Here is a 12,417-nt window from a genome sequence, read left to right as displayed (position 1 = left end):
TTATTAATGGACTATTTATCAACACTTTGTAAAATAAGCAGAATATATTTTACTTTAATAGAATTTGATGAAACTTTAATTTTAGAAAGAATATAATATGTTTTAACATATTATTTGGAGCTACCATTACTGTGAACAAATCTTCGATGCTTGCACCATTTGTTTGATATATTTATATTGGGAAGTAACCATCAACCAAATAATATAAGCCAATTACAATTAATTTTTACACTGTGAATAAACATAGTTTTAGTAGTTTGGAAAAGAAAAGAGATTGCATTTTTAAAATGAAACACCACTAGTACTTTTTAAGTTCCATCTAATCAGCATGACTTGCTAAAGCAATTGATGGCTGAAATCAATTTGATGAAATCAAAAATTTTCATCTATCCTACAATCTTGCATTATTAAATAAACCAACCACTTTTATTTTTCAGTGGTTAACTAAGTATAATTTTCATTTTCTTAGGCACATGGAATGCACTATTCTCTTCCAACTGTGACTGTTAAGACCATGAGTGGGATGCATTTAATAGAGGTCAATATAAAGTTAGTTACTTAGTGACAAATTCATAGGAAAACATAAACAATAGTTCTATTTATTTTAGGTTATAGAAGATCAACAAAAGATTTAGCAAATTAATATTCCATTATATCAGCCTTGTGTTTCCAAATTAATCTCATTTGAGTAATTTGTCTTAAAGAGATAATACATAGGGAGCCACCCTGGTGGCCTAGGGGTTAAGTCTGAGCCCTATCACCACCATGGCCTGAGTTCAATCCCCAGCCAGGGAGTTAACCCACATATGGTGCAGCAGACCTCTCCTGTCTCACCCGCTGCTCTCCTTATTAGTGTATTTCAGTAAATCCACCTGTTCTGCTCCACACTTGACTCTGGCGAATCCTCTCACTCCCTCCCTTCACCTCACTCCCTGCACCTCCCAGTTCTTCTATGCAAAAATAAATAAATAAAAATTGAAAAAGACAATACATAGGGAATTGCTTACAGCACCCATTGTTATCAGTGATGGGCACCATATTATTATTTTTGTATAAGTTTGTGAGCAGGAACCAGTTGGGAATAAAAATCATAAAGGTTAAGAAAAGGATATTGGATTAGTCTTTTTCCTGGTCTCTTATTTAGGTTTTCTAAATTCCTGCTATGAGTGAGACCTTCTGGTATTTTTCCTTTTCTTTCTGACTTATTTCGCTGAGCATGATCCCTTCTAATCAATGTAAAGTAATAATCAAAATCAATAAGCAACTATAAACCAGAGACACACTGGGGGGGGTATACGGGAGGGGCAGGGAGAAGAAGAACTAGAGTCAAAATGGGGGGGGATGTAATTGTATGGGGAATATAACCAAAATGAAAATGCATACATTGTACAAAGATGAAAAATGATGTAAGAATTATATAAAATAAAATATTTAAAAAAAGAAAAGAAAAGGATATTGGAATCCTTACATATTTAGAATTTGTGATTAATAATGAGAACCCATAAAAGGAAAGAGGAAGGGTAGCCCATAAGATAAGAAGAACCTAATGGTAAATAATCTTTCCAAAGACAGACTGGCTGGCTGGATAAGAAACAAGTGTGGAGGGCCAGGGAGCAGAATCCACACTGCTACTCTAGTACACACATCTAGATGACCAAGCTTCATGCCTGATCTGAACAGGCATAATGAGAACAGTACTGAGAAAAAAGTCATTTGAACGCACATTAAATTTTAACATAGAGCAAAATTATTTTTCAAAACTGTTAAACATGCAACATAATATTGTATGAGCAATGATGAATATGACAATAAACAGAGATTAATTATCTCAGGAAGTTTGCAGACTTAAAATAACCCTACTATTTTTGAAAGTCTGGTATTTGAATCAACTTATGATCAAATTCATTTCACCTGAGATGATTACTATGCACTACCCTAGCAAAATAAATTAGATCATGGGCCGCATATATTTTTTGAACAGAGTTTTTGCTATTGATTTATAATATTGATATGAATTGAAAGTGATGTTACTGAAAATTTAAAAAACTACACCTGGAATAGTTTTGCTACAACAAGTATTTACAAATACTTTGGTTTGTTTTGCAACTTTTTAACTATCAGAATTTGGGGCTAGTAGAACAATAGTTTATAAAGCAAGATGGTAGTGAGAGCAGGTTGGTTGGTTCTTCACGGCTAAAAGAACAGAACTTGCATTTTTTTTGTTGGTATTTATAACCTTCATCAGTTATTCTTTGAAAGGATGGGAGGAATCAGAGGTGAGATATAGGTAAAGTTCAAAGCTATTTTTTTGCTGCAATTCCAGGTTATTAGTGAAATACCCATATCTATATAAGTGAGCCCAAATGTTCTATATACAACAAAATATAGAATAAGTTGTCATCATATTGGGATTTTTTAAACCACTCTACCGAAACAGGGAAACATTTTCATTTTCCTAAGAGTGAACACTACTTCATATAGGTGCTTTATATTAGATATATCCATTATTGTTTAATAGTAGCATACAGAGGGATATAAATATAGTTCGAAAGGCTGTTTGCTGAATTATTTTATACCATTGGTGATGAAAATATGATATCTGAAAGGGACATCATTATTTTGGAGAGGGTAAAAGTCAGTACATTGAAGCACATCTATCTCTGATGCCTGAAATAAACATGAACAGAAATAGGAATTGAAAATCAATTCAAATGATGATTAGTAAGATATATAATCAACTTGACATTTACATGAATGGAGAAAAATCATTGAATTTAAAGGATATGCTATTAGTATTATTCCTTATAACCACATGAAGCTATAAATAAACACATATGTCTATTTTTAATAAAATATTTTTGATTAAATAACATGTATTTTTAAACAACAAATATCAATAAAAAAGATACAATGGCATTATAATAAATAAATTCTTAACACAATTGACATCCTAGTCAATTTTTCAGAGCACAGTATTTTTAAGTCATTAAGACCATCTAAAACTATATTTTAACTTGCTTAACCAATACATTAATCTAACCGAACACAGGCAAAATATTATAGCACTTTATAGAAATGGAAATGTGACCTACCCTTTGAGACTTTCCCTGTCCCTATTTATTTCAGCATGCTATACACAATGGTTTCCTGACCACTTATTAAAAATTTAAAGGCAACAGCTATCAACTCTTAGAAACATAATAGGCAACCCACTTAGAGTAGATGGGGATTTTTTTAAATGTTTACCTGGAGTGGCTGAAAGGCATCTATATCTTAAATCTCCCCAATTCAGTGGATAGTTATTGGTACCATGCCTGTCTATTTCAGCACTAAATGAAAATAAGATTTTGAAATAAAAATTCATTCTTGCTATCTTGACAAGTATAGCTTCATGAGAAAATTATTATTAGTTGAATATACTACACTGACACCACTTGCTTTGTGAAATAAACCAAAATAGCTAGCTATTAATACCTAATGAGTTCTTGAGCTTATAAATAACTTCAGTAGTGAAAATCCCTATAAAATGCTAATTCTATATAAACACACACACTTCAGGTGAAATTTCAACCTAGATATTTTTACAATATTTGTTAAGCCTTAAAATATGGCTAATACTCAAATGGCAATGAAATTATGATATATATATAATAAATATTCAAGATAGGAAGAAAATGAATAATTACTGAATATTATTCACATAGGTAAGTTTCATAATTCCTTAAATAAAATTATTCTTTAAGAAAACCTTTACTTTTTCATTTTCTTCTTTTTTCTGTTGGCCTAAATAATCAAAGATAGAAAACCAGAAAAACTGACCTGATAAACTGTTAATACCAATAATAAGAATGGATATCCTTATCTGCTCCTACAAGAACAGAAGATACTTAATTTTCACTAGAAAATTATATTAATACATCAAGGAGATTTGTAGTCCTTTGTTAAATAACTGTTCCAGTGTACTAAGTCTCATCTATTTACCTTTTATGTTTAATTTATTGTTGTATGCAATAGAAAAGCATATTTCTTTATATTAACTGTCATTTTCATTTTTTTTTTTGGCTTCTATCTCTTTAACTAATATATTTGGCTTGTAAAACAAGATCCTAGGAGGAATGTGGTACTGATGCTTTGCGTATTTGTTGTGTTTTAAATTCACTACAAGAGAACTAGAAATTAAATGAATTCTTCTTCCACCAAAGTCATAGAAGGGCATGTCTAACAGGTTCAAAGCAGCCCTTGTGATTTAGAGGGAGTTTATCAGACCAGTCACCAAGCAGGACACAGGTCTAGGAGATTACTTTATATAGTGATCGCCTTTGGTGTGACCTGCGATAAATAAATAGCTGAAAGCCAGCTGCTCTGGATAAGTCAACTTTCACATTTCTTTTTTAGTTGATCACTTTGTTTCTCTTACCTATGTGGACAAATGCATGTACATATCAAGGGAGAGTGGAGAGCCTGTATTTCCCACATTCTATGAGAACATAGGGAAGTAAATTTATTTAGTGAATATTTTTTTTTTGGTTACTATTTGGTTGTCCTATATTTTGTGGTAGTAGCTGGACAGCGAGACCAGAAATGGTTTTCAAAACCACACAATCAAAACAAAGTGAAGAAGTAATGAACACTTTTCAGAAGACTAAGTTCATGAATTAAATTCAGCAATTTTTCACCATAAAAAACCACATCAGTACTTTTTTGCAATTTGACTACAATTAAAATCTAATAAAATATACTTTATATAGCAGTATGATAATATACGTAGTAGTGGGATTTGATTATGTAGGAGTTATCCATTCTGATTTCACATTATTTACCTACATTTTTAATACCCATAATATTAGTTATCTCCTGTCCTAAGGATTATCCCACTCTAATGATCCTATTAGATTTTCACAGAAAATTGTCATTCACATTTAAATCCACCAGTTAAGAATAAATATCCCAAGAATGTATGTCCTGAAAAGCTAAAAGTAGGTTCATTTTAATTTCCAATTCCTCTTCCATGCTTCTGAATTCACTGTCATTATCTCTTTACATGCATAAAAAGTAATTATCCTTAATATATTTCAAAATCAATTGGTTAATAGTAGTGTTAGAATCACACACTTACAGTCTGTGATTTTCAGTGTCCTCTTGACTTCTCCACTTCCTGATCCCCCACAACCATCTTCATCATCACAGTCCCCGCTCACTTGGTCAACCACGCCACCACCACTGCCAACCTGAAGTTCCCACTTATCAGGTTTCGGTGACCTCCCCTGTAACAACTAAATATGCACAAGAAAAACCTTTATTAATAGAACATTCCGATTATCGAAGACTACTATTCAAAAACACGGGTCAAAATTGGAGTTATTTTCTCATGTGGATCCACTATTTCAGTGTAAACATCTTTTCAAAGCAAGTCTAAAAGAAACATAAAAACTACTGAGATACTAATAATTGATAGGCAAGGTCTTCAGCCATAAAGAGCTGCATTGTGCATATTAGCTCTGTGAGAAAGCTTTGGATAAGGCTTTGGAAAGCAAATGAAATCAGGCCTAAGTACTCATGGATAGTTTCACTAGAGACTCCTTTGTTTCTGAATAAACAGAGTTTAAACATGCTAAATCTAAGTCCAACACAAGATAACTCCCTTTGCAGCATATTGGCTGATACTATTGTGCTGTTTTGTAAACCAAGAGTCTAAAATTTCTTAAGAAGTGCCACACTGTTCTTTCAGAAAAGATTCATTCAAAAACCTCCATCTAGATTTTGGACATAGGCATTTGTAACTTTACTTAAACTTTCTTGGATGACATACATTGTCCATTGCACATTGCACAGAAAGAAACCTTAGAACAAAAGATTTAGATCCTTCTTATATTTCTAAAAATCACTCAAGAAATTTAATCCAACTTCTTGGTTCTTGATTCTCACGTATTTCATTTACTTTTATGAGCAAAATAGATGGAATAACCATTTCCCCCTACAGCACAGGAGGGCTAGTAATATTTTTGAATAATATTGGAAATGCCTGAACTCATTTTCAAAAAGGTAATGTTATGAATAATAGAATATTTCACTTAAAGCTAAGACTGAGTAAAATGAACCAATATGTGACATTTAACCCTCTAAGGCAGTTTTGGAGAACACACGGCTGGACTTGAGCACTAGAGGGTACTGCTTTATTATGAAAGAAATGTACCTCTACGGAATGGGCATTAAATTTTCCGGGTGCTTTATGAAAGTTTTAGGGTTGTTACTTCTAAAGTATCTTCTAAATAATAATACTGATCAGCAGACACTAATTAAACACACAACTTAAAGACAAGGTGTTTGGCATTTAAAGGACACATACAAGAAAGCAGAAATTGACAATTCAAAAGCCTTCAAAATTCAAAAAATTAGATCACAAATTCTAAAATATTATATTCTTTAAAATTTCTTTTTCCCTAGCAAACATGAAATACTTATACTACAGTATAACGCTGACAGTAATTTTGAAATTTTTACCAAAATTTAAGGTTCCTATCAAAATTATCATCATTTCCCCAAATGTGTAAGTAGATGTCAAATATTAAACGAAGATTTCTTCCATGGTCAAGTGAAATTAGGAAATGTTAAATTCAAATTTCTTTACCATGTTGAATGTGTTAATGTGTATACTAATTCTTGCAGGGGAAATACAAGTATGTAACAAAGCATATAAATTCAAACACTGAAAAACGGAAATGGTATTAAAAAATGGTATTAATTGCATATAATTTGCTATTTGACATAATCATTAAAGGTTTGGATTCTGAGGTTCAACAAACTTAGATTCTGAATCCTGGTTCTGTTAGACACTAACAGTGAGACATTGGTCTTTGGAAAGTTAAAAGATATCTAAAATTAGGACAATAACATACATAAACCGTTATTCTCATTGTGTGAAAAAATAATTGTGAAATATTCTGCATGATGTTGGCACATTAAAATTAATGCTTTTGATTATTATCTACTTTACTATATATTCTACTAGAATATTGCTAAAACACCTAGAACATATTAATCAAAAGAATTATTTGATCAAGAATGCAATTTTATGACGTAGATCAAAGCTTTTAAAATATTTCCTGACAAATACAACAAAAGTCAAAATCTTTGGTGATGTGTTATTCTCTTCCAACATTTTTACTATTTCAACATTATTTCCTCTTTACTTTCCTATGTGTTATTACAATATTTCACTGGGTCCTTGACCAGCACAAAGATGCAATCTCATAAACACCAATGATGTATAAATAATGATGACTCAACTCTATTATTTTGAACAAAGACATGAAAATAGAAAAACAGTACATGAAAATGAAAACTTGACTATTTTTGGTTTTGGTTGAAGGTAATTGAATACATTAATTTTCATAAAATGATTTCTATATTGATAGTGACTTATGAAACTAATAGGGGCTCTTCAAAAGTTGATTATGGCGTCTACATTTCTCTTCTTGAGTCCAGTGCCTTAACCACTCAGCTATCACAGCCTCATACACTTCTCCATCACCTTAGAGACCCTTGAGGAAACATCTAATACACATGAACTCACATTTTAAGTAAGAAAATTAAATGAAACTATATTTTAAACAGTGGTGTGTAGAACTATAAAATGAGACCCAAGTCTTCCATTTCCCACCTCAGAGAGCATGAATACAATGTCACTGTCACATACATTATATTACATTGAAAAGTAATTTTACCAATGCAATTAGAGTTATTCATCTGTTGACCTTAAATTAATCAAAAGGGAGATTTTCTGGGTGGACCTAATGTAATCATAAAAATTTCTTAGAAACATACCTTTCTTTCTGGCTAGCAAGGAAGTCAGACATATGTGAAGGTGGAATTTGCAGGTGACTAGGATATGAGGGATCCTCTTGAAGATTAAACCTGAGAGCCCTGAGGGGCCCAGCCAAAAGACAAGTGGCAAGAGACTGAATTACAAGAGCCCCTAAGAGCTCAGAATAAGCCAGTTTAGAGTCAGCAAGGAATCAGGTACCCAGTCGCACAGCTGAATTCCACCAAAGATACAGGTAAGCCTGGAAGAGGAAACTTCCAACTGCATCAACTTTGATGGACAACTTGACTGTATCTTTATGAGATGCTGAGCAAAGGGCTCTGAATGGGGAGCTCACACACACTTCCGACCTGTGCAACTCTGAGTTAATGAATAGATATTGTTTAAATATGGTTGGCATGGGCCTCCCTGGTGGTGCAAGGTGTTAAGATACAACCTATGAAGCTGTCTGCAGCCACTGCAGCATGAGTTCGATCCCCTGGCCTGCCAGGGAACAACCCACATGGAGCAGCAGACCTCTCCTGACTTGCCTGCTGCTCCCCTCAGTAGTATACTGACATTGATCTGCCTGTTCTGTTCCCCACTCTGTCTCTGGTGAATCCTCTCACCCCCCACACCTCTGGCCTGTACCCCAGCTCTTGTATGTATCAATAAATAAATCTTTAGGGCCTCCCCTGTGGCGCAGTGGTTGAGCACTGGGTTGCGAAGCTGCCCACAGCCTCTGCAGGGCCAATTCGATCCCCAGCTGCTCCCCGGCCACCTGAGGAGGGTCCCACTTGGCGCACAGACCTCTCCTGCCGCCCGCTGCTCCCCTCAGCAGTGTACTTCGGTCCTTCTGCCTGCTCTGCTCCCCGCTCTGGCTCTTGTGAATTCTCTCACCCTCCCGCGCTTCTGACTATACCCAGTGCTTGTATAAATAAATAAAATAAATCTTTAAAAAAAATCATAATAAGTAAATAAATAAATAAATAAATCTTTAAAAAAATAAATGTGGTTGGCAGTTTGTTATACAGCAAGAGACCATGAATATACTCTAACCCTCAAATGGATCACACATACTTCTTGGCAAGTTTTTCATTTTTTGTTCACTTTTCAGTTTCTCTGCCACTGACAATTCCATTGTCTATTTCCCGTGTCACCTGAGTAAAAGACATAATTGCTATTTACCATGAGTAACTTATCCACATATAAGCACAATCTCATCTGATCCATGCTTCCAGGTCCCGGATAACCTCATCTCCCTGAGGTAGAGTCAATATCTTGTCTGTTTTTCATGAAGTTTCCATCTCACCATGTTTGTGTTCTTACTTACCAATCATCACACAGCCACCAAATGTTTGTTCATTCTCACATTATGATAAGATTTGATTTGTGAAAATTCTCTGAAATTATTTTTTTAAAGATTTGTTTATTTATTTATACAAGCACTCATTACAGTCAGAAGTGCGGGAGGGTGAGAGAATTCACTAGAGCCAGAGCGGGGAGCAGAACAGGCAGACTGACGAAATACACTGCTGAGGGGAGCAGCAGACGCAGCAGGAGAGATCTGTTGCACCATGTGGGACCCTTACCGGCCGGCCGGGGATGGAACCAGTGCTGCAGAGGCTGCAGGCAGCTTCTCAGCCCAGCACTCAACCGTTGCACCACCAGGGGAGGCCCAATTCTCTTAAATTTTTAATTTACAAAAACAATAGGCTTTTTCACAGATCACTATTAAATGCCCTACTTCATTAGGACTAAATTATTCTGACATCTCGGTTTGCCCATCTTTTATCTCACAACTCCAAGAAAATAAAGATAAATGTTTCAGTTAATAGTATAAATCTTTTGTCCTTTCTTTTTTGCCTCTTTCTGATAACTCATCTTGACTGTGCTCTCACCTGTGTACAAATTACAACGAAAGTTTTCATTTCCTGTCTTTATTTCCTTTATTTGTAACTCTTTAGTTGATCTCTCAGCAGCCCTTGGATACACTCCTGTACTCCACTAGTTTTTATCTCAAAATAGAATTATTCATCTCCATTATTCAGGTAACTTTACGACCTCTCGTCCCAATTTCTTCTTTGAAGGTAAACCTCATTCTTTCTACCTACTGCCAAAATATTATTTTCCCCAAGTCAGAAGTTTCACCATGTCAGTTCTCTGTCTTTAATGTCTTTGTGACTAGTTCCTGACAAAGCCACTGGTTTCCAGCTTATTAGTCCAGATAGAAGAGTCACAGAGAGATCCTGTGGTAAGATGTTTGGGAAAGTCGTGTGACAGCCCCTTCATGATGCCATAAACTAAAGGCTCATACAGGTGTCACAGTGAGTAATCTTAGTTGAGACTGCCTCACATTTTCCAAATTTACATAAGCAAATTACCCCCTTCCCTCACTTAATACCCATTGAACATACTTTTGGAAATGAGGTCTAGGAACAAAACAAGTCAAAGTTAGCCTGCAGTACAGGTGCCAGATAATATGCAGTTTTGTTTTTGTTTTTTTAATTATGTGTAAACACAATTCTTCTGCATCACATTTGATTATAAAGCAATTTGCTTTACTTACAGGAATTGTGTGAATTTATTTGTCTATAATTCTCCAGATGTTAACAAATATATTTTCATTTATTTTAAATGTAAAAGTAATTATCCAGCTTACCCTGCCTTCAAAGCACTTCATATTTAGTTGAGTAAAGTATTTTAATTTTTACTTAGATCTCAGAAGACAAAATGCACTATAATAAGTTCAGAGTCATACTTAATTGACCGGCAGATTGATTCACTTATTCATTCAGTGACATAATTGAGCACACAGTATGCCACACATATGAATTTTGAAGTATATACATTTACATCAAAGGGGAAGACCTAGTCTTAGTTCTTAACAAGTACTCACTCTATATTTCCTTTACCATTTAGGACTTATGAATATGTATCAAGAGAAAATTAAAATAAAATAAATCTGAGATTCAGAAAATAGAAACAGAATAAAGGTTGGATTATATGATCTTGCTAAATCATTTTTTCATTCTAATCCATAATCAGAAATAAGTTAAAACAATTTTATTTCTGAGCTCTTGGGAACATCTAAGTGGTTTAAATAGAAACTTGACAATGAAAGAGCGTGCCAAGAAATATTTTCCAAATATATTTATGTTGCCATCCTAGTTACTACAAACTGGAATGAAAAGGAATATTCCAATTACATTTTTAAATGAATTTTTAGGAATAGTTTAAAAACTGATTCAGGCAAAATTCAATTTTTTCTAGAGTAGGAAAAGAATTTTACCTTCATGACTTGGGTCAGAGATAATGAAATCTATCTGTCCTTTCACTGGGGGGTCAACTCTTTATAATCCTCTTCTCCAGTACTTATGAGACAAATCGCAATTTACACCTCCAGAATCTTGTGGCTCCACCCTCATGGGGAACTCTTAAGCCATTTTTGAATGGCTCAAGGCCCCATGGGGAAAAAAAAGCCATAAGGCCCTATGGAAAAGGAGTCTCCTCCACACCTCTTTAATAAAACAAAACAGTATCCACATGTGCATACTTAAATGAGAACACAAACAAAATGACTCTATGGATTGATAATGAAGTCAATTTCTACAAAGAATGAAAATCAGTCACGTGGCTGTAGACACACTATGTCACCTGCTGCAACAGATTTCTCATTGTCACCACATACACAAATAGCCACTGTATAAAGTCATGAAAAACACAGAACAAGTTTAAGAATTTTTCAAAACTTAAACCACAAATAGATTTAACATTATTTCTCCAAGACAAAATTTTCTGCATTGGTGTAAATGGAGAAGAACATCAACTTGAAAGTTTTCATGAATATATTTGGGTTAAATTACCTAAATGTTCTAGCATATTTTAAGTATTAGGTGGTGGTTTGCTATCTATATGATTGTCAATATAACCAACAGAACTGATACTGCTTCTGGTTTCCCCGGCTATCCAAAAGTGGAATGCTCCTATTTGGTATAATTTGGGAGATTATTTGGGTCTGGAAAAGTTAAAAAAAAAAAGTTTACAGAATAATGGTTATAGTATTCCCAGACACAAACAATAACCTACTGCATTATATGCCATAGGAATGTTCTACTTTGCTTTTTAAAAAATATATTGATTTATTTATGCATATAAGAACTGGGGTACAGGCCAGAGGTGTAGGGGGTGAGAGGATTCACCAGAGGCAGAGTGGGGAACAGAACAGGTAGATCTATTGAAATGCACTGCTGCGTGGAGAAGCGGGCGAGTCAGGAGAGGTCTGCTATGCCATGTGGGTTATCTCCCTGGCTTGGGATCAAACTCCTGTTTCAGTGGCTGCAGATAGTGTCATAATGCTGCTACTTAACCCCTTGCACCACCAGGGAGGCCCAGGAATGTTCTACTTTGGAGAGCAGAAAAACCTGTATCCTATTTCTATTTTTAAAGAAGGAAACCTATTGGAGTAACAATGTCTCTCTCAAATTCACCCTGCTTTGACTCTGAGTCTTTCCAAACATAAAGATGATGGCATTTTGAACACTATTCCCCTTTCATGAAGAGAAAGTCGATCGATACATACATATTTATAGAACAATTACAACAGAGGAAAGGGC

At 34.4% G+C, this 12,417-nt stretch overlaps 1 protein-coding gene across 1 annotated transcript in view; it reads right to left on the bottom strand.

The window, feature by feature from the left end:
* Window positions 1-12,417, bottom strand: part of GPC5 (glypican 5) — a gene marked incomplete at both ends in the record, with an annotated part of 1,071,098 nt that overhangs the window by 515,799 nt on the left and 542,882 nt on the right. Inside the window, one exon of the mRNA XM_084235596.1 lies at window positions 5,117-5,273. Within this exon, the coding sequence (XP_084091722.1) occupies window positions 5,117-5,273 (157 nt within the window). The remainder of the gene's footprint in view (window positions 1-5,116; window positions 5,274-12,417) is intronic.

The sequence above is a fragment of the Talpa europaea genome (assembly GCF_964194135.1).
Source record: "Talpa europaea genome assembly, chromosome: 6".
NCBI lineage: Eukaryota > Metazoa > Chordata > Mammalia > Eulipotyphla > Talpidae > Talpa > Talpa europaea.
The sequence above is the reverse complement of the archived record's forward strand: the minus strand, read 5'-3'. Positions and strand labels throughout refer to the sequence as shown.